Source organism: Mchenga conophoros, linkage group LG23 (genome assembly GCF_057382185.1).
Source record: "Mchenga conophoros isolate Kocher_MC1m ecotype Shallow Benthic linkage group LG23, M_conophoros_male_GT1.1, whole genome shotgun sequence".
Classification (NCBI taxonomy): domain Eukaryota; kingdom Metazoa; phylum Chordata; class Actinopteri; order Cichliformes; family Cichlidae; genus Mchenga; species Mchenga conophoros.
The window spans coordinates 32,070,858-32,094,627 of record NC_140547.1 but is presented as its reverse complement, the minus strand read 5'-3'; the positions used below and the strand labels follow the sequence as shown (position 1 = coordinate 32,094,627).

Here is a 23,770-nt window from a genome sequence, read left to right as displayed (position 1 = left end):
GCAAAATGTAAATAAATAAAGGGTGGCTCAAAACCTTTGCCCAGTACTGTATTTAGAAAGTAGATGTTAGATAAAGTATAAAATCTGTTCTCCTTTTAGTGGCTTGGGAAATTCTCTTAGCAAAGAGAACGAGAACAAATCTTTGTGTGCAGCAGTGCATTCTAAAGTTTAATAAAATCTACACCCTGTGTTGGACCAATTTGGCAGACATCATCCAAAGTTATTGACCTTTCTGTCCATTTTTCTTGTTTCCCTAGGGAGACGCAATGTAGACACTGTAAGACAGGCAAGATCTTTCTTTAATTCTTTTGGTCATTTTATGATTTTTATTACAGAATTTGGAAAAAGGCCGAAGATGGCATGCATAGAAGGTGCTGAGCTGGATTTAACCCTGCTATTCATTAGGAAATCACTGGTGAGCCAAAAAAATTCAAACAACTGCTGCCTAATATTTCTTTGGTACTTTATGTGTTGCTGTAAAGGACCAACTCTCCAATGCCTGAGTTCTACAAAACCTCTGAAGAAGCTCTCTTCTTTCTGGCACTAAGATAGAAGCAGTGGATTCTTTGGCTTGTAAACTGGAATGGCCACCAGCATTTTCACTCACATTCTTTTGTTAATTCATAGTTATTTGTTCTAAGGTTTGAAAAGTTGAGAAGAAAAGTAAGTTAAAGGTAAAGATTTGTGTATGAGCTGTAGGGATATGTTCTTAGCATAACTGAAATGTTTTCTATTGTAGGGTCTTTTACCTTACAATTTAAACTGCATTGAGGCAACTGTTCCTGTGATTTGACACTATATAAATAAAGTTGGATTCATGTTTTAAAGGTCTATTGCCCCAATTAAAAACGTAAGAATAAAGAAGCTATGGCTTAAAGCACACATCAAATGTAAACAGTATATCGCCTAAAAGTTATTATATTTTAAAATTAATATTGAAATACGGCCCCATTTTATTTTTATTTTTTTTGGGCTTCAGACTTCTTCAAACAAACACATTTGAATACACAATTCCAGAAAACTCAGATTTTGCCCTCCATCCTTTACCTGATTTTTTAATGAAGCTTAAGTTCAATAAGGAAGACCTGTAGTCACACATTTGTCTGCTTCCCACATGTTTGGTCACTAATCTAAGCTTTACTATCAAGCTCATTGTGACATAATTAGTCTAGTCCAATAGTCTTTCTGCTGGCCTTCTTTAGGCCAATCAGCCTGCACTCTGCATACTTTAAATCTCACTGCTCATCTGTCATTCACCCTTTCAAACGCCTTTGTGCAACCCACCTCTGCCCTCATCTCCCTTGTTCCTCAGGCTCCATTCAAACCTCCGTCTTCATCTCCACCACCAGTATCTGCACTCCAGCAGGTTCTGTCCTAATCCCCATCACCACTGGGATTCCATTCTGCAGTAATGGGCCATCAGAGTCTAACTGCCAGATACCTTAATTGAATTCTATATATCAATATATCATCTTCAGTTTCTTCTAATTATCTCTCCATATTGAATTGATTTTATCAGTAAAAAATGCACCGGATGTTTAAGTGTAGTATGTTATAAATACTGTAAAATTTCAAGAACAATTGCACAGTCTTTTATTGGCTGGTCAGTCTTTTTCACTTGGTTTGTTTTCTATTGTTTTTTTTTGTTTCCAATTTGGTTTCTTAGCTTTGTGTACATGTTTGCTTGAGTAGACCTGAAAAAGAAAATTTTCATGAATTTCCAGATCTCTGAACTTGGTCCCGCTGGAGGCTTCTTCCTATTAAAAGGGAGTTTTTCCACTGTTGCCAAGTGCTTTTTCAGAAGGGGTTGTTGATGATTATTATTTTCTCTCTATTATTGTAGGGTCTTAAAAAAAGCAGTTAACATTTACGTTGTTTGTTTTCATGAATGGTTAGTGTTCTTTATGTTTCTTACCAAACTGTGGCACAGCATTTCCCTCACAGTCTAATAGCAGCATTTGAACTGTCTGATTCAGCCATAATTGTGTATGTTTAGCACTTACTAACATGTATTTGTTGCAATAATCAACATGTTGCAATAATCTTCCTCACAGACATGAGTAGTAGAGGCTGTTGTTAACCTGGGGAGGGCAAATTATTATAAATTATTATCACACAAAATTTAAAATTGATATCTTGAAAACTGTAGATGCCAGCCTGCTAACTAACAAACAGACAGATAAACAAACAGAACTGATTACATACTCCTTCCATTCAGGGGCAAGAATAACACTAAGATGGAGAAAAAAGAGAAAACAACTCGATCAGATAACACCTGAATTTGAGTGACCTGGTTGGAAGTCAACATACTCATGTCACTACAAACAGTCAAACTCCCTTGTTCAGGCTTTTAATGCACTTCTGCATCTTTTCACTAATCTATCCAATAAATGAGTGGATAAAGACATACTGAGACTACTTGTTGAGAGAAGATGCCACCTATGGGCAACATCTAAGATAAGAGCCCTTTGTTTACACTGTTCCAGAAAATAGTAATGTCAAAGTATCTTACTGTATATTTTACAGTTTTGTACTGTCTTCCTAGAATATCATTAAATTTACATAAGTAAACTGTGATTTTACATGTCAAAGGTAAAATAACATAACAGCACTGCAAATATAGTAAAACACAATTTACTTGTTTTTTAAATATATATTTTTGTACACATGCATATTTAGATTGTAAAAATACATTCAGAAATGTATCATAATTTCACGAATATGTGTCTGTTATGTGAGAGAATGATCTGTTAAATTCAAATGTAATACTATGGAAAAATATATAAAATGATTGAAAATTAATGAGAATAATCAACAATTAAAGGAATATTTGAATTATAATTTTGCTGAAAATTTCATGTCATCTAGGTCTGATTCAATAATTCAGAGGTAACAAGTGAAAATATAATTAATAGGAATAATTAATAACTAAAAAAAACATAAATCATTGCACGGCCATGCTGTGCTAATTATATATTTAAAAAAATAAATGTAGAGATAGGAATTGGAATTAATATAAATCTCAAAGTATTCACAACATTCCTGAACAGAAATAGGCCTCTGGGGTGAGGGTGTGGCCATAAAAACAATGTGACATGCCATTGGATGTTGGGACACATAATAACATGATGCTAAGCATCGGCCAATGAATGTGAACTAACAACCACAAGGTCACGGGTATGGAGCACTGTAGGAAAAAATCCTAATATAAAAGTGTTTTACTGTGCATTTTACAGTTTTGTTCTGTTCTTCTAGAATATCATTAAAGTTACGTAAATAGACTGTGATTTCACATTTCAAATGTAAATGAAAGATCTTGTTTTTCTTAATATTCTTTGCTATTAAGTGTCATGTAGAGTAGTTGTTCTGGCTCCTCTGAGTCCATCCTGAGTGGAGTTTCTCCATTGAAGAAGCTCTCCGTACACCTGTCTAGTAATCAAATATGGAGTATACACGGCCTGAGTTTGCAAGATTTCTCTGACAGATCATGGTCGTCATTATTAATTCCATAATTAACCAAACTTGGATATCCACCAACTGCCCACAAACAATCTCTAAGTTTCCATTCACTCTTAACTATACTAATAACTAATAAAACTAATGACTATCACAGGTGGACCATATTCTCCTCTTCGACTCCTGGTAATTCTTTATCTCTTCTTTGACAGGGCTCCCATATGCAAACCTGTAGTGCTGCTAAATCTCCCTGCCAACTGCTCTCTATCAGTAAACCATTCACTTCTTAACTATGACTTCTTTAAACTTGCCAAGTGTTGCCTGGGTTTGCTCTTTGGATCCACCTTTTGGCAAAGCATGACACCAGAACTGTTACAAACATTCAGATCTTCACTGCAGCTTCTACCAAGAAAGAAAAGGACAGGGATTATATCAGTTTATTAGTGTTTCTGTACTTTTTCGCTCCTTGACATATACACACTTTGTCTTGAGTGACTCATATGTGTGACTGTAGATTGAGGTGCAGTACATGGAGTCTGTAGAGGGTTGATTCTGGATGCATAGGCATAAATAGTGACAAAATGGAGACACTGAGGAAATGTCAGATTATCATTTACCATCTGCCACACTGTAAAAAAAATTGTAATATAAAAGTATGTTACTGTGTATTTCACAGTTTTGTACTGTTCTTCTAGAATATCATTAAATTCACATAAATAGACTGTGATTTAACATTTCAAATGTAAATCAACGTAAAATCACTGTAAATGTAATAAAACATAATTTTCATGATTATTAAATGTATCTGTCTGTACATATGCATATTTAGATTGTTAAAATACATTCACAAATGTATCATGATTTCACAAATGTCTGTCCATTATTTGAAAGATTGAACTGTTGAATTCAAATGTAATGCTATGGAAAAGTATATAACATGGTTCCTATAAGCTTGTGTTACATCACATAAGTATTATTATCATTGCTATTTAGGGCGATCATGGCTCAAGAGTTGGCAGTTCGCCTTGTGATCAGAAGGTTGCCGGTTCGAGCCCCGGCTCGGATACTCTTCACCTACCGCCTACTGGTGATGGCCAGAGGGGCTGATGGTGCGATATGGCAGCCTCGCCTCTGTACCAGGGCATGTGATTCATATTGCCACATTCATTGACCTTGTTTATAGGTAATTTCATTGTTTGATCACGTTAAAATGTTTCTAATTTAATGTCTAAAAGCACTTGGAAAAGGCAGAATCCCATGTAAAATTAGCGCAACAAACTATTTTCATTACTGAAAATAACCGTATTTTTATGGGACAGTTATTTTCAGTTTTTTTACAGTCGTATTTTGGCGCCCCAGCTGCCCGAATATTACCGTTCTTTTAAGATGGTTTTTTTTCCTATTTATAGATGATTTCATTGTTTAATCACGTTAACATGTTCCTAATTTAATGTTTAGCGGCACTTGAAAAAAGCGAGATCCAATGTCAAAATAGCGCAACTAATTGTATTTTCATTACTGGAAATAACCGTATTTTTATGCGGGAGTTATTTTCTGTTTTTTTACGGTCGTATTTTGGCGCCCCAGCTGCCGGAATATTACTGTTCTTTTAAGATGTTTTTTTTAACAGTGTAGCTGATAATGTTCAAAACAAATGGTAAATGGCCTGTATTTATATAGCGCTTTACTAGTCCCTAAGGACCTCAAAGCGCTTTACATATCCAGTCATCCACCCATTCACACACTCATTCACACACTGGTGATGGCAAGCTACATTGTAGCCACAGCTGCCCTGGGGCGCATTGACAGAGGCGAGGCTGCCGAACACTGGCGCCACCGGGCCCTCTGACCACCACCAGTAGGCAACTATTAGTGTAGTTGATAATGTTCAAAACAAGAGTCCCAGGTAGTTTTTATCGATACCAATAGCCTGTATATATATAGCCTTTTTTCCCATATGATGTAAGTATATTAATGATATTAATGAGAACAATGATTGTTTATGGTAATGATAACTTAAAGGAAGCTCTTGGCCATCTTTCATGACAGATTTATGCGGTACATTACCTTTTCTTGAGACCTTTTTAATCAGTTAATATATAAAAATTTGAGAATCATCCAGTTCAACCCAGCTTCACTTACTTATTGCAGACTAAGTCACTGTTGTAACTAAATAAGCTGAATCAGGAATTGGTCCTCTTGCTTCAGAATAATTTACTTTACCTTCCATGAACTTGCTAATGGACCAATAGAAGACAACTGCATTTATGGTATTAAGCTAAGATCAGCGTACCAAGAGTTCAGAACACCCTTATAGATAAATGTGTTTTAATTGCAAAATTGAATACCATTTGGGTTTTTTATTGTATCATTACTACCTTCTGCCCACAAATCCCATCTGTAAAAATGGCATTCTTGTTGGATTGTCCATTAAAACATTACTTGGAAAAAATATACCCCAATTAAAAAGATGCCAAACAGCCTTTCAGGAAAGGATGCTGAATTATTAAAGCAGCAACAATACTTCCTCAACTTAAAGGATCTGTCAGCATAATGTAATGGGACCTGCACAAAATTTGTGAAGCCATCACTTTTTTCTAAAGTCCTGTAGTGTTTTTTTTTTTTTTTTGCTGCTGTAATTAACACTGCAGTATATATTCGCTTGCCAGCTAATTACCTCACATGTTCAAACTGTAACTGAGGAGATGACAAAAGCCACGTAATGGAAAAATCTGTAACTCGTACAGCAGGTCTGCTCGATCAGTGAAAATCAATACGTCTTTTACCAAGGAAATTTCAGCAGGTGAGGCGCACTGACCACCCAGACAAGGATTTAGATATGGTTCACTACTGCTTCTGCCTGTCTCTGCAATAAGTCATTACAGGAGTCACATACTGTTAAGTTTATGAAGCTTTATTTCAAACAGAAGACAAAATAGAAATGAAAAAAAAAAACCTCCTTATGCTGATTTAAAGAAAATCAACTGCTTGTAATTACCTAATATACTGCAAAGTTTGAAAATATAGCTTTATTTAGATCAGTCAGCAAATATATAGATCCAACGTAACATAAACAGAGAACAGATATCCATTCCTCTGCACACCAGGTGCACTCAGTCTCCATCAAACAAGACTAGATTCAAAAAACTCAGTACAAAAACGCTAAATTCAATCAGAGCTGTTCATCTCTCCATGGACAGGTGAAAACACATGTTGTCATTATTAGCTGAATGGGCCCAAAATTTAAGCATTGTCACTCTCCTCACTATCGTAGTATCTGTTCCTCTTGATCTGCTCCTCCACTGTCAGGTCTTCGTCGTCTTCCTCTGCCCACAGAGAAATACCGTCCCTTCCTGCACTGTAGTCTGTGGCAAAGCTGTCGCTCTTCTCATCTTTTCCCCTCACATCTCTCGGGTCCATCCCAAAATCCAAAAGGTCATCCAGCACTGAGGCCGGAGGCTTCTCCCCGGCAGATTGACTGAAGATGTCAGATTTGAAATCAGATAGCAGGCTGGAGCTGCTGGTACTCAAGCCGGCGAAAATGTCCTCCAGGAAGCTTGATGTGCTAATCTTTGGCTCGGTGGCCTCGTGTTTGACAGCCAGCATTCCCTCGCCTGTTTCTGTGAAGAAATTTGTATCTGAAAAGCAATCTGTGGCTTCAGGACATTTGGCACCCTCTGGCACAAAAGCATCATCTGTCTGTGCCAACTCCAACACTTCACTTGGCATCCATTTTGATTCTTTAAAGGGATCGGCCTGAGATGAATCTGTTGCTCTAGCTGTATCTGTCAAAGCCTGCAGATGATTTTTATTTCCCTCAGCCTTGTTAAGCCCTTCGAGCAGAGTTTCATGGTCAAACAATGTCTGGTCATTATTATTATTACTATTATTATTATTGGAGTTAGCATTCAGCGCCTGTCCTGCTGTTGTCTGCTCATCTATTAATGTGACCTTTACTGCCTCCCCATTGTTCATGCTTTCATTATTTCCCTTATCTATCTCCTTCTGGCCTTCACTCTCAAATGCTGCACTTTCTACCTGCCTGTCATGTCCATTTACTTTCACATTCTCCCTTCTTCCTGCACTTTTCTCTTCATTCTCTTCTGGCACTTTCACGCTTTCTCCATCTCCGCCATCATTCCCTTCACTTTGTTCTTTCTCCTCCACTCCTGGGTGCACTTCAGAGTACATTTCAGAATCCCTTTGTGCCGCAGCCTCCGAGCCGCTGTTTGACTCTTTACTTTCTCGAGTGTGACTGACACCCGCTGGCTCCTCAGCGGCTGCTACAGAGGAGGTCAGAAACTTGGACTGTGCTGGAGTCTCTTCGGGCTTTTTTACACTCTCTGTTAAACAGGCACTCTCATGCACCTTGTTATTTTCCTGGAGTCCATTTTGTACTTCAGCTGAAGGAGCAACGGTGTCTTTTAATGAGGACTTCACAGGCTGATTTAGGTGCTCGTTTTCCTGAGCTGAGCCCTCCTTAGGGGGCCATGATGGCTTAACCACCTTCAACTCCTCCTCGATTGCAAAGGATTTTTTAGGGGAATCTGGCTGGGGAGGCCACACTACGGAAATCTTATTTGTGGGCTTTTTGCTCTCATCAGCTGATTTGCTTCCATCATAATCCTGGGTGGCTAAGGTACTGTGAGCAGTGGAATATTTGGAATCCATGACTTTCTTTTCAGGTGACGGTGATTTCATGACAGAGTTCTGCGTGTTCTTATTATTCCAAAGTTCTTTGTGTGGTTTTTGTCCAAATCCTTCGTCATAATTTCCTTTGGACTTGAACAGTTGCTTGTAGTGTGGCTTGCAGTACATGCGTCCATGGAGAGAGGCGTAGTTGCCAAGGCTGTTTTTTTTTAAAGAAAGTAGACAAGTTAAAACAGAGGAAAATAAAAAGGCAAAGAATGCGTTTGCTGTGTGAAGTAGCGCCACCTTAGTTTGCCTTTGCAGTGCTCACAGCGAAAGCAGCTTTTATGGAAGTTTTGTTTGTCCGCAATCAGAGATTCCATGGGGTACACTCTCTTCCGACATGCCCTGCACAGTTCGGACTCTGGAATTCGAATTTTCTGCAAAAGAGAAGGAAACATTTTAATTTGTAATCTGTAACTAATAATAGAGAAATGATTTCTATTAGTCTCAAAAAAACAAATGATAATAAAATAAAGGATTGGAAAAGCTGCAGAAAGCAAAACTTTTAGCAAAGTTCATAAAGCTAATAAGTAGATGTTTTTTTTTATCAATTATAATTATTTTAGTCATCCTTCAGATTTATCTCGGACCCGACTGTGTTTACTTGAACGCAGTCCAAATCCTTTTGTTTGTTTCTGCTTGATTGTTTTGAGTTTGTTAACTATAAACTGAACAGTTAATAAAAGTTAATAAAACTCTTCCGATCTTCTTAATCATAGAATATTAATAGAGTTCTCAAAATGGGAGAGAAATTTTATATTTGTGTTAGATGTCATGATTACAATAAAAATATGAATAATAATAATTATTATTATTATTGATTATTTGGGAATCTTATGCTGTGAAATGAAAAAATGTTGATTCAAAAAACGATGTTGGAAAAAGGAAGCACTGACATGTGGTGAATCCATTTCAGAAAAGAAAAGAATTCACATTAAAGCTGTTGTTTGTTTTTTCCTTGATGAGTTTTCAGGCGGTTCTTTGTTGTTTCACAGACAAAAACAGCATCTCACACCCAGGCAGGAGATATATTAGTTCAATATATTAGCATCATTGCTAGTTTCACACAGCAGACATGTGGATAAACAGGAACAAAATGTAACCTGTGAATATTAAAAAGCATAAAACTGCCAGGATACAAACAGTGAGTTTTAACCTTTCTGACAAATGAAAACACATGAAAGAAAATCAAGTGTTAGAAAAACACATTCTGAAAGTTAATGCTTTTTATCTTTCCACACAGTGCAGCCGATTCCTTAAAAATTCCCCACACAAAGCATGTTCACCACCCCATCATGCCTCATGCCACAGCTCAGTTTACCCGTCACGACACTCTGCTGCTGGTGCGTTATAATCTGCGAAGTCCTCTGCTCCATGACACTGAAGCCCAGGTTCTGGAAAACTCCTTGGCTTTCAGCCCATGATTGCTGGAAGTTTCTCAGCAGTTCTTCGGAGGAGGCCTCAGGGGGCACAGCAACAGTAGGAACTCTTCCCCTCACAACGTCTGCGTAGGACGGAGGGTTACCACGGGTCAGGGAACTCCCAGAATGCACCTCGCTCTTCATCTGTCTTGTCATATTTCCAAAGTTATCAATGGTGCAGAATTGCTCAGTGACTGATGTCGCTTCAGAGTGACCCGCCTGCCCGGAGCAGGCTGCTTCAGGTTCTCTTCTTTCTATTTGTTCTCTAAGCTCTCTGGCTGCTTGAGAACTATGCTCTCCCGTCTCGAACACATCCTTGATTGCTTTGACATTGAGTGTGGGGATGTCTTCGGTTCTTGGCGCATGTGGTTCAGTCTCTGTTTCCTCTGTGTCACTCCCCAGCCTCTCTGCTATTACAATAGGATCTTTTCTGGTGTAAACTTTTGGTTTCGGAGATTCAAATCTGTTTACAAGCTTTGACAAGTCAACTCTAGGGAGATCCTCTTTAAGAATATCTATGGCAACGGTTTCAGTGACTTCCTCACTATCAGGTCCCAACCGCTCAGGGATATCTATTGGATCCTTCCGGATGTACATCTTTTTAACCTCCGCTCTCTGGGCCTCCTCAAAGAAAGACTTTTTATCCTTCACTGTCATCATGGAATCCACCATTTCTGCGACATCCGTCAAGCCTTGCTCGTTTCTCTCAATGAGGGTCTCCCTGTCTCTAAACGGGGATGTTCGCTCTTTTTCAGCAGCAAAACATTCGGGAACTGGCACGAGAGGAGGAAGGGTGATAATGTGAGAAAGCTTTGATGTGGCATCCCCCAGTTTCACCAGCTTCTCTGAGCGACTCAGTGTGGGAGAAGGTGTGGCCCTGCTAAAGGTAGATGTAGGCGTATGTGACTTGCCATGATGTGGTGGAGGGGTTCCGATTGATTTGTAGGGTGGAGGAGAAGGTGTCACTCTGAGTGGCGAGTCAACTCTCCTGGACTCAATACTAATAAAAGTAGGAGATGGAGTGCGGATGCTTGCTAATGGAGAGGACACCCTGTGATCGGCTCCTTCACTCAGCTCCTTATGCACTCTGTTCTCCTGAGGGGACTTTTTCTCTTCCACTACTTTCTTTTCAGCACTGGAGGAGCCAGTGCTTATCTTTGATATCTTTGCAGTCGCCCCACCGAAAACTTTCTTCTCTGGTCTTGGAGGCACTGGCGGTGGCACGGGCTGGTTGTCTTTGTCTTTTCTTTCCTCCTTTTCCACTGTTGTCAGGTTTTTCTCAAAAAATGCGAGCTTTGTTTCAATTATATTTTTGACATAAACCATAATCTCTTTCAACTTTTTCTTGCTTTGCTGCTTAGCAATTTCACTTAAATTCTTCTTCTCATCTGAGCCCATTATCCAGTCAGGGACTTCACTTAAAATCGTCCTGACAGTGCTGGAGTCTATTTTGCTTGGCGCGCCCTCCAGCTCTTTCATTTGAGTGAGCAGCTTATGAGTTACAGTGCATTTCTCTAAATCGGTGATGTCTTCATGGTAAGCCTCGTCTTTGTGGGAAATTTTGCCTGCCCCTTTCACAGACACATCCTTAGGCTCACCTTTTGACTTTCCTGCTTTGATCTGAGTTTTATTTATCTCCACCGCTTGCAGCTTCATTTGCTGTTTTTGCATCTGAACAGCCTCTTGCCTCTGAAGCCTTTGCTGTACCACACTCTCAGTCACAACCACCTCCTCTTGTCTTTGAATCTCCTCTGTCTTCACGCTCTGCTGACTGTGGGAGACAGCTACATGGCCTTGTCCCTGTTGGGTTGCTTCACATGTTATCTTAGCCACCTTGGGTGTTAACACAGTAACTGATGGCGACAGTTTTACTTCTGTCTCATGTTTTTGCACCTGCTTTCCCTTTCTTGTGTGAACGTCTACTTCAACTTCCTTCACAGGTTGGGTCACTTGGCTTTTTTTCTCTTTTCCTTTCACTTCTGTTTTCACCTCAGTTCTCGTGGAAATTAGCAGGTTGCCTTCCAGACTCACTTTGGTTTCACTTTTCTGTGACACATTACTTTTCTCTTGCTGTAAATTCATTTCACTTTTCTTTTGTCCCAAACTGTCACTTTTCTCTTCTTTCTTCTCCACCGGCATCTTAAAGGTTTTTACCTTGAAACTTGGAGTCACCTTTGGAATTTTAGTGGGTTGAGGGGGACTAATTTTCTCCACCTGAGTCAAAGGCACATTAATATTCCTTACATCTTCAGCTTTCAATGTGACCTGGCCTTGAAGATCTACATTTTCATGGGCCGCTCCCTGTGTGGCAGTAACAGACTTGGTGCTAGATTTCTTAATAATCTGCTGCTGCTCTTGGAGTGAAAAAGTGGCCAAGTTCGAGCACAACTGGACTTCATTTTGTAAAACCTCATGGTGAGCATGAGAAACAGAAGCAGTCTGATTGGCGGATGTAGTTTGTCCCTTTTTATTAACTTCGGCAAAGGCTAGATTTTTTTCCGAGGATTGCTGTCTGGAAACATTTGAAGATCCAGCAGCTGCTTTCTTATTTACCACTGAGATCAAAGGTTTGCTCAAAGGGATTTGGGAAGTGGCTTTCTTAGAAGGCATGTCCTGGACCGCTATTGCTTGTTTGGAAACAGTTTTAGCTTTTTCGGCCTTTTCTATTGTCGCTATATCTACTTTTTTCTCAGTGTTTTCTGCTGCAGGATGCTGAGCATTAGCATCAAATGACTGTATATTACTTGGGGGAGAAGTGGGGGTATTCACTTTACTCCTCTCCATTTCATCCTTCTCCAGCCTTTCTTGGCGGTACCTTTCCTCTGCAAACATGAGTGGGGTTTTAAATTTGCGAGCATAAGGTCTAGCTTTGGATGCTGAATCAGGGTCTGGAGTTGGAGGCAGTTTAATTGGAGGAACAAATACTTTTTTAGGTGGCTGTGGGCTTTGCTTTTGGACTGATTTTGCAACTGGAATGCTTGATACTTTTGTTTGGGACATTGCTGTTGACTCAGTCTGATTGCTGATTTCAACCTGTTGGGTTATTTCCTGTTTCACCTCCTTAACTTTAGCTTCTACTTTCTTGACTGTTGACACAGCTTTTTCTTGCTCAGGAGGGAGCTGAGGTGGAGGCGGCGGAGGAGTGGGTTGTTTTTTCTGCCATTTGGGCTTAACTTGTATGGGCTGCTGTGGTTCTGGTTGCTTGGGCACTTTGAATAAAGGTCTGCTAATGGGTTTCCCTGGCCTTGCAGGGGAAGGCTGCGGCATTGCATTAAGCTCCTGCTGTGAGGGAGGTGGAGGGAGAAAATCTTGTGCGCTCGCAGAGGGTGGTGGTGGAGGAGGTGGAGGAAGAGGGAAAAATTCGGGCTCAGACTTTATGCATTCCATAGGAGGTGGAGGTGGTGGAGGTGGGGGAGGGAGGTCGCTGTCTTGCCTCATCATCGAAGGCCGGTACATGGGGGGTGTTGGGCTCTCAGTCACTGGTGAAGGCGGTGGAGGGAGGGAGAGCTCAGACTCTGATGGGGGAGGCGGCGAGGACGGAGGAGGGGGAAAGTGAATCTCTGGCTTCACTGGCTTTTTATTCACACCTTTCCCTCTCATGTCAAGGCTATGGTTATCCACCTTCATATTCTTTACGTTCTGTTTTTGTACGAGAGCCTTATTTTCTGTTTGCTTTTGACACATTGACACCTGCTCCGTTATATTTTGCTTGTGCACAACAGTTTTCTCCGTCACCGTAGTGTGCACCTGTTTGATCGTCTTTGTCTCACACATTTGCCTGTTTGAAATGTTCGCCTGTGATGTGCTTTGCTCCTCTTTCACCACCGACACATCAGCAGCCCTCACATCTGTTTGATCTTTATTAATCATTTGTTTATTCTTTATCATAACAGGCTTGGTTGCCTGTATTTTCTGTTTCTGTTCTTTCGTGCTCTTCAGTTGAGAGGCCCCTGCAGGATTGTCTGTTTTGGCTATAGTAACAGAGCGGTCCTCTTGGGTTATTACCTGTGTTTTCAACGATTTGTTTTCATGCTGCTTCTGTGTGTGCTTCTGTGACTCACCACTCAGAGAGAGGTTTTTCACAGCGGGGGCTGGACTGACTGCAACACTCTCGCTCTTAACTTCATGTGCACATTCATGCTTCTCTTGTTTTACAGTTAATGTGTTTTGCATGGGCGCTTTTCCCTTCTTGGCAGGATACATGCGCTTGGGTTTTGAATACTGCTTTTTTTGCATTAGGCACTTTATTGTCCCTTGAACGTCACCTTTCACAACATCTTCGTTTTCCACCTGTGTCATCTCCTGTCCTTCATAAAGTGATTTAATGGATGTTTTCACATCCCCTTCATGGCTCCCTCTGTGTTGCATTCTTGGGGACGTTGTTGGCTGCAGCAAGAGCTGGATGGTGGCTTTAACATCACCTTGCTCGCTCACTTGGTGCTGATAAACCTTTTTCTCGTTTGATGCCTCATGTAAACTTTGCATGGCTGTGTGGATATTTCCTTTAACAATCTCCTCTTTTTCCACCTCTTTCACAGCTTGCTTTGCCTCCTCGAGGGACTTCAAGGTGCCCTTAATATCACCTGGCACTAAATCTTCAACAGCTGCGTCGGTTTTGCTGGACGCAGATTTCTCCAGTGACTCGAGAGCCCCCCTGATGTCTCCTTTGATGATTTCAGGCTTTTCCATTTCTTTGGCTTGATTCTGGGCCTCCTCCAGAGACTTCATAGTAGTGGGTATGTCTCCTTTTACCACCTCCTCTTTCTCTATTACCACTTTCTGATTGATGGCTTGGGTCAGTGAATCCAAAGCTGCACTGAGGTTGCCTTTAACAATGTCCTTTTTCTCTAGATTTCTGTATGTGACAGTAGGCTCTGTCATAAAAACCTTAACAATGCTGTGCACATCACCAGGAACTATATCATCCTCTGTTACTGTGCGACCGATCTCTTGCTGATTCTTCCGCAGCAATATTTTGGTCTCCTCGATGTCGCCGCCTATAATGCGCTCTTTTTGGACTTTTTCTTGGAGTTCATCCGATTCATACTGGAGCTGCCTCAGGTAATCCAAAGCTCCGGACTCAATGCATGTGGAGTAAAAGCTGACATTACCCCGCTCCGTGTCTAAAACCTTTATCTTTTTAGAGTCTTCTCCATCTGAGTTGGAGAGAAGGCGATAAAGAGTTTTGCTGACATTTCCTTGAATGATATCCTCTTTTTCCATGCCAGCCCTCTCCTCCTTATTTAAAAGAGAGTAGATAGTCATCCTAACGTCTCCTTTCTCATCCTCTTGAATCAGAATGCCACGCTTGGAGGAGCCTTCCCTCTTGAGGAGATTGCTCATGGCCTCTTGAATGTCACCACGGATAATTTCCTCTTTCTCAACATTGATTCCCCTTTCCTGGTTGAATAGCTGCATCACAGTGGTGCTGATGTCCCCACGCTCCTCCTCGTCGATAGTTATGACCCTTTCAGTGGTCTCCCTGCAGTTCAGGAGGTTCATCATTATGTTGCTCAGATCCCCTCTAATAATCTCTTCTTTTTGGATCTGAGGAGTCTCCTGGTTCATGAGTTTATACTTTGCCATGCGGACATCTCCAATCTCATCCGCTTCAATAAGAATACCCTGTGAGTCCACCATTTTCTGAGAATAAAGTTCCTCAAGTGTTTCTTTGACACTTTTACCAATTATCTCTGTCTTTTCCACATTGCTCTCATTGAATTCATGAAATGGAGTGCTTTCAAACAGCCATGTTGTCGTCTTCACATCAGCCTGTGGGATTTCCTCCTTTATCACAACAAGATCTGTGCCATCACTCTCTTTGATTCTATCAAGCGGCTGCTTCTCAAAGAGCCACACAGACTGCTTGACATCCCCTTTCATTACTTCCTCTTTTGTCACTCTTTCCATGCCATCATACTCTGCGCCATCACTGCGTATCTCATCAATCGTGCGGGTTTCAAACATCCATGTGGCAGCTCTAACGTCGCCTTTTTGGATTTCACTCATGCTAACAGTTCTGATGTACTTTTGAGACATCTCATCAGTCTCAAAACGCTGCTTATTTTTCTTCACATCGCCGCCTTGGATATCTTCAACTGTCTTTGACCTCACTTTTATCTCCTCTGTAATTTCGTCCAGAGGTTGCGTTTCAAACCTCCACCTGGCAGAGCTAACATCCTTTTTGCTGATACCTTCCTCAGTCACAGCTTTAATAACATACACCTCCTCAGAATCTCTAATTGAATCCAAAGGCTTTGTCTCAAACAGCCATCGGGCCCCCACCACATCTCCTCTCATGATTTCTTCTTTAGTAACTGTAGTTACTTCATGATAGTGGCCTTCTTTGTCACAGATGGCATAGAGAGGCTGGGTTTCAAACATCATGGTGTAATTTTTCACATCCCCTTTCTCTATTTCATCTCTAAAGATACTGGAGAGTTTTGAAATATCACTCTCAGTGGACTCCTCTTTAATTTGATCCAGAGAGAATGTCTCAAAAATAAAGCGGCCTTTATCAACATCACCTCCCTGAACATCAGTTACTGTGCGAATTTCCCTTGCCTCAGTGCCTTCATCACGGATCGCATCAATCGGCTGGTTCTCGAACTTCCAAGTGCAGTTGACCACATTTCCCCTCTGGAGGTCCTGAGCTTGTTGCACCTTCAGCTTCTGCATTGTCTCCTCAGAGGTGGAGCTCATAATGTCAGAGGAGCAATTCTCAAAGATGTACTTCATCCTGGAAACATCACCGGACTGGATGTCGATTTCTGTGACTCTCCTGAAAGAGCTGCTGTCCTCCCCAGTGATGTTTTCCAGATTCTCTGTTTCAAAGAGGAAGCGAGCCAGCCGCACGTCTTTTCCCTGAACATCCTCCTGCTTTACAGTGCAGGTCTTCAGGATGGTCTCTGACTCTGAATGATCTCGTATGTTGTCTAGTGTCTGTGTCTCAAAGAGCCAAGTACATGTTTTTACGTCACCTTTTTGCACTTCTTCAACATCGGACTCACTCTTATCCACTTTTTCATACAAAACATCCATTGGCTGAGTTTCAAATAGCCACCTACAAGTCTTTACATCTCCTTTCTCAATCTGAATACTTTTGTTAGTTTTATTATCTTCATTCTCAAAATTACCGAAAAATTGAATGGTGTCAAGTGGTTGGGTTTCAAACAGCCACTTGGCTGTTTTGACATCCCCTGACTCAATTTCCTGTTTAGATATGCCCTTTATGATCTGAAACTTACTAATGCTTTCATCAAATTCATCAATAGGACGCGTCTCGAACATCCATCTGCAACTGCGAACGTCTCCTTTCACAATCTCCTCACGCCTCACAGTCCTTACCTCATGGTAATGGCCAGAGCTGTCTTGCATAGCATACAATGGGGTTGATTCAAAGAGAACTCTGTTGGACTTGACATAGCCACTTGTGACACCTTCGACCTGAATTTTCTGCATTCCCTCACATTTACTTAAATCCATGCTTTCAAACCTTTCTTTGTAGTTTGTCACATCCCCTTTGTCAAGCGCTTCAATATTCACAGTTCTTGTAATCTCCTTTTTCTCCTCCCTTATATTCTCCAAGGGCTGACTTTCAAACACCCACCTTTGATGCCTCACGTCACCCTTTTCTTCTTCTGTTGCCATTGTTTTCTTAAGTTTTCCTACTTCAACCAGCTCTTTCAGATTTTCCATCGGTACTGTTTCAAACAGATGTTTGGCTGATTGAACATCACCTCCTACAATCTCCTCAGAGGGTAAAGGTCGAGCATTGGCATTATCTTTCAGAGTATCCATAGGCTGAGTCTCGAAAACAAGACAGTGGTTCCTTACATCAGCTCCAATTATTTCATCTTTTTCCTTCTTTGAGCTCTCCCATTCTTCATCCTTGATTGTGTCGAGTGTCTTTGTCTCGAAAAGCCATCTACCTTTGTTCACACCACCTTGAATGTTATCCTCCATGGAAATCCCACATATCAGCTTTACTTTGGCAGGGTCTCTGTTGATCATATCCAGAGGCTGGGTTTCAAACATCCAACGTGATGTCTTCACATCTCCTTTTTCTGTCTCCTCTCTGCGAATGGTAGTGATTTCCAGCATCTCTCCTGAATCGCCTCTGATGACACACATGGGCAGTGTGTCAAACATGCGGGACGTTGTCTTCACATTGCCCTTAATTTCTTCCAGCTCAGACTTCAGGTTGAGGAAGTGACTCTCCTCGATTGTTTCTGTTTTACCCAACCAATCCAGATGCTGGGTCTCAAACAGATACCTGGCGGTTTTCACATCTCCACCAGTAATGTCTTTAGTCACACAAGCATCCGTCTCCTGTTCATCTTCTTGGTAGATCTTATTCAGATAATCAAGCGGCTGCGTTTCAAAGAGCCACGTCGCAGTACGGACATCTCCTCTTGCTAGATCGGTCTGTTTTTGCGATTGCTCAGTTGTATCGGATGTTTCTGCGCCCAGAGTGTCTATAGGCTGCGTCTCGAACATCCAAGCTGTGTATCTGACATCTTTGCCAGCAATGATTTCCTGCTGGGCAATAGTCTTCTCATCATTCTCATCAGGGGTATCGTCTTTAATCGTATCTAAGGGTTTGTTTTCAAACATCCAGCGCATGGACTGCACTTCACCTTTAAGGATCTCATCCCACTCCAGGTATTCTCTGTCAGGGCTCGAACACTTACTGGAGCTGTTGCCATCATTTTCAAACATATAGCACACCTGCTGGACGTCACCCACCCCTTCCTTGCTCTCCAACTCTGTCATTTCTGTTTCACTGAGCTGACTTAAAATGTCAACTTCAAGGTTTTTGCGCACTTCTGGGTGTATGTGTTTGTAGAGGCGCTTTATTTCAGCCATGCTCTTGTGTTTTAAGTACTGTTCCCTGTTAATAGTATACTTATGTTGAGATGTCGACTCCTGAGGCTGAGGAGAGACAATGTGGTCTGGGACTTTTTGTGACACCTGCAGCAGGTTTGCGGGTGGAGGAGGGAAATGGTCTGTCACCTCAGAAGCCACTGTTGAAGCAGATGCTACTGATGAAGCAGAAGCTGTCTTTACAGTGGAAGAAGCTTCATATCTTGTCATAGCAGATTTTTTAGAGGACTGGTTCACTGGTGCCCACTGAAACTTGTCAAAATCCACATCAACCTATGATTCACAAGACGTTTTCATCACAAAGAGAGGAACAGTGAGGTTAGAATCGTATTTGGAAAAAATATGTTGATTTTGTGGAATGAAAAGTAGTGGAGAGGAAAGCTTTGAAGCTGAGCAGGAATTAAGAAGTTGCACATTTTACACCTCAAATGAAAATGATTGGAAAAGTTAAAGCTAGACGCAAATAATTCTAATTTGGATGTAAATGCACAAAAGCTGACACATGTTGATTGAAATACTCATTGAACTGCAGACAGTAATGCGACCGTTCTTTTTTGTGTGTGTTTTTCTGGGGTTTCTCTTTAACGGTGAAACTGTCAGACTTCAGCTGTGTAATGACATGAGGCCTTTTATCCAATCCAATTTATTCCCCATCAACTCATGGCATGCGCAATTTCCTTTTGATGATTTCATGATGTGGCCATATCCTCATACTGATACCTAATAAACAACCCAAACTATCATCTATTTCGATAAACAGACAGCATCATTACCTTAATTTCCTTGGCTGGTGTAGCTTCCTCAATCGTTTTTTCATACTGCTGCTTCAAAGCCTGAGTGGAAACCTTTGGTACGTCCTCTCCTCTGACAAGCATAACTGAATTAGACACGAGAAGAAGGCTGCCTCATTAAGTCATTCGTAGTGGGGAAGCTCAGGGGGTTTGGAAAGAGAAATAAATCATTTCATTAAAAACCTGAGTAGTTTTCATTTTCTGAAACCATGCAGTGGTGATTGCCCAATTTCCCTTTCCAATATTTTACTTTCCTGACTTTGCCCTGATTAGATTTGCTGCTATGCACTGAATATAAAATCATCAGAACTCCATCTCATTTTCAGAGCTCTTCCCTTATTCAGCGTGTAGAGAGAACAATTATTATTATGCAGGACGTAAGGGGTGCTGTGATAAAAACCTGTAAATCACAGTATAAAAGGCATGAGCAGAATAACCTGTTTCATTGTAGTGGTTCCCGTAACTGGCAGCCGCGTCGTTCTGGTGGACTCTTTGATTGTGGCTCGCCTGTGAAAAGACAAATCAACAGTATACTGGCAACTGCACTCAAGCCTTGGACTGTTTTTAGTCAATGAGATATAAAAGGCTCGGTATAAGGCTCATTTACTAAAGAATTAATAGTAAGGTCTGTGTGTATTACAGGTAGGATGCTACCCTATAACTTATGACAAATACCTCTTCGAGAGAGAGGGCTGTGGTGGGGGTGAGCTCTCTGGCACTGCTTCTCGCTGTCACCTCGGAGGAGCTTGACATCTCCTGTCAAACAGAAAAATGGGAATGTGGACATGCTGAACCCCTCTCAGTGTGCCAACACACTCCCACAGCTAAAAAATAGCCACACACACACTAAGAAAGAAGTTTTATCACCTCATGACTGCGAGCTGTTGGAAACAGCGGGACGGAAGCAATTTTTAGACCATGAAAAAGGTTAATAAAGCCCCTCTGTGGTCGGTAACAAATGTTTTTCCATTACTATGCTGCTTCTCAGGGAGCTGCTAAGTTTGAATGCTGCCAAAGGAGGATTTTGGTGTTGGAGCAATAGATTACAAAAATTGTATAAAACTGAATCAGCCTTTTCCTCCACTGTGATTCATGCAATTTTGAAGGAGATGAAAGAGATGGATGATATTTGAGCTTGTATCCTCTGCTGTTAACATGAAAGATACATGGAGGGAGGGGGTTCTGTGCTTCAAAAACCACTTATGTCGTAATGCGAGCTTTCCTGATGCAAAACACGCATTCAATATTACACCTGTGCAAAAAAAAAAAAAAAAAAAAAAACTTGAGGGGAAAGTGGTTTTGCCTTTGCTGCATAGAAGCAAAGGCAAAACCACTCGATGAAATACACTCAGACATTTCCCCTCATGTACAACTATGTAAAATTTAGCATTCAGCAAGGTCCTCGTGGCTCGATGAATCCACTCTGCTTCCACGCCTGAATGAGCAGATGGGGAAAAATGTATGAAAGGCCGGAATTGACCTTACTTCACTGAGATCCGGCCTCTGTCCCAAGCTGCTAGTAACACGTTCTGGCATTTTCCTCACGCACTGGATGACAGAGTCACATGGACAAGCAAAGTTGAAGGTGCCCTCTTTGATTTGACCTGCCACGACACCTCAGCAATGCCAGCAAAGGTTTTCCAATAAAACGCTACAGTAGAATTCAAATTATCCAGTCGTTTTCACGTTTCTCACGTTACACGGAGCTTGTGATCAGACAGGACAGCGAAGCCCTGTTTTCCAAGTTATGTAGGAAGAAGAAAAATGTTCCCTTTCATCTGCCACCTTCACTATCTCTAACAATTCATTAGTTTAGGAAAGGTTACGCAGTCCATATCACAAACATACTTCAGCCTCAGATTTTCCACTCTTGCTTTTGTGACATAATTCCATAGTGTAGTGGTTTATTTTTTTATTTTTTGCTGGCTCAGCACCAGTAAAATACCAAAATTCCTTTTGGGACTGCATAGATTCGGATGTTTGGTGCAAAACTCTTCCACATTCAAATGTGGACAGATACCTGGTGTGCCTTCAACTACCCCCTTGTGATGAGGAAACGGCTTAAAATGCACCATTACATCTGATCATAAAAAGCAAATGTATGAAATATATTTCCTTGGAAAATAACAACTATAACTAATCTTTTGTTTTATCTAAAATCATCACAGCTTGTCAACACATAGAATATGTATTGACCATGCTTATGGTCTCACCTGGACAGATCTCTGCTGGAAGTGAACCTGGGTGATGGTAGACTGAGAGGAGGAGGCGGCAAACTCCTGGTTCTCAAACTGTCTCTTCACACTGGCCAGCCCTCCAGGCAGCGAACAAGCCTCTGACTCATGCATCATCTATCAGCAGAAAGCAGATGGCAAAAATCACCCCAGAGTGTCCATCTACACAGGTGTTATAGATTAAAACGGTCAAATGGTAATAATATCCCATTTTCTCCATGTTTGGCATAAACAAGTTTCGTAAGACTTATTTTGTGGCACTTGTGTGTATTTTTGCTCATAAAAAATAATATTTACTGAATGAAAGTGGCCACTTTTATGATTAAATTCCATTATACCTTGTATAAGCCTTATCGTTTCCTTTTGGACAGACTGTCAATCTGCTGTTTCTCTCAGGGGATTGGATCTTACCTTGATAAACTAAACTCTGTTCTCACTGTTTGTGTTATGTTATATTTGTTTGCATTATGCTAGTACAAAAAAGTGAAAGAAATTGCATTATGCTAATACTTTCAGAATCCTAGGCACTATAAGTGCTCTTTTAACCAAGAAATCACTGCTGTGCCATTAACATTCATTTTTCTTTAGAACTCTAGGTTGTAAAGATTGGATGTATCTTCAAATAAACCTGAGAAACATGCAGGTGCCCAGCAGGAATTCATTTGCTTTTTGCATATAGTGCAACAGAGATTGAAACAGCAGTGGAAAATATAGTCTTTCAGATTATTCGGTTAAATAAAACGCAAGGAAGGAATTATTCTTTAAACTAGAGCTTACAAAGTAACAATTTCTTGGCAAAGAAAGGAAAGGAGGACGATTGATGATCACTGAGTAAATCACATCTGTATCGAGAAAGCATTCTCGCCCTCTGAGATCTGGGTAAGAATGCAATCTGACTTTTTGATAAAATAATCTCCTTTTGGGATTGTTAGTTACAGCCTAAGTAAGACATTTATATGTTGACTTCTGCATACATTGCCAAGTTTGTGGCTGTTGATATTTGTGTTTGTGTGTGAGAATGTATTTGTAACATACTGACTCGCCACCTTCCCTCTTTTATACAAATGAGGGCTACTGTGATATTTGCAAGTTATTGCAGAGCAGTTCTGGTTGCTACAACAGATATTGATAATGATAATCATTCACATGGCCACGTGAGTATGTTAGAGACACATTCGGAATGTATTGAATATGTCTCCTTTAAACTGACGTCTAGATGTAGTGAAGTCACGAGCCATTTAGATTGCGAATTACTATATACCTATAGGAAGAGCACTTTTGTAAAATTGACAGTGTAGGAATGGACTGGTACTTTCTATGTAACATTCACATGCATTCACACTTTGATGAACACATCAGAGAGCAACCCTTTCCTCTTGCCCGAGGATATTTCACGATGCAGACTGTAGCAGCCAGGGAGAAAACACCAACCTTCCAGTTAGTGGATGACCTGCTCTACCTTCCAAATAAAAAAAAATCCACACTTGCCCCGCGGGCAGTCTTTTATGTTCAGGTCCTCTAAAAGAGACCTGGGAGCTTGAGGGTCCTGCGGGGTATCTTTGCTGTTCCTAGGACTGCACTCTTCTGGACAAAGATGTTGGATGTTGCTCCTGGGATCACTTGATAAACCACTCGCCCAGTTTGGGGGTCACGGCCTCAGTTGTTTCGATTACCACTGGGGGACTGGTATTGAGCCATGTGCCTGTTCATCTTTGCTGCTATGATGTCTGACAGGAGCTTCTGTTTTGTGCTGAGGCAGATCGTGGCTCAAGAGTTGGGAGTTCGTCTTGTAATCGGAAGGTTGCCGGTTCAAGCCCCGGCTTGGATCATTGTGTCCTTGGGCCTTGGGCAAGACACTTCACCCGTTGCCTACTGGTGGTGGTCAGAGGGCCCGGTGGCGCCAGTGTCCGGCAGCCTCGCCTCTGTCAGTGCACCCCAGGGTGGCTGTGGCTACAATGTAGCTTGCCATCACCAATGTGTGTGTGAATGGGTGGATGACTGGTTGTGTAAAGCGCTTTGGGGTCCTTAGGGACTAGTAAAAGTGCTATACAAATACAGGCCATTTACCATTTTACCAAAAATGACATTTTCATATTTCTAATTCAACAAATGAGATACTGAACCTGAAAAAGTGAGCCCGAGATGTGTTGTGATGATTTTGTTGTTGCATATTGGATGTTTCGCAGGTCTTTAGGCAGATCCCTTCTTAATAACTGCTATGAGTAGCTACATTGGTGAAATTGCGATAGTTTAGATACTACAAGAATAGACAGACTTTGTAATGACACCC

The 23,770-nt window shown here is 41.1% G+C and overlaps 1 protein-coding gene across 3 annotated transcripts in view; it reads right to left on the bottom strand.

Annotated features, from left to right (window-relative positions):
- Positions 1-6,248: 6,248 nt before the first annotated feature.
- Positions 6,249-23,770, bottom strand: part of xirp2a (xin actin binding repeat containing 2a) — an 85,785-nt gene continuing 68,263 nt past the window's right edge. For 2 of the 3 annotated variants that reach the window (XM_085265645.1, XM_085265646.1), the window contains 7 exons: positions 21,460-21,597; positions 19,922-20,002; positions 19,684-19,753; positions 19,229-19,332; positions 9,470-18,728; positions 8,392-8,525; positions 8,166-8,305 (listed from right to left, as the gene is read on the bottom strand). In XM_085265645.1, the coding sequence (XP_085121771.1) occupies positions 8,431-8,525; positions 9,470-18,728; positions 19,229-19,332; positions 19,684-19,753; positions 19,922-20,002; positions 21,460-21,597 (9,747 nt within the window). In that variant the 3' untranslated portion in view covers positions 8,166-8,305; positions 8,392-8,430. Of the gene's footprint in view, positions 8,306-8,391; positions 8,526-9,469; positions 18,729-19,228; positions 19,333-19,683; positions 19,754-19,921; positions 20,003-21,459; positions 21,598-23,770 lie in introns of all 3 variants that reach the window. The other variant, XM_085265647.1, reaches the window with a different exon arrangement.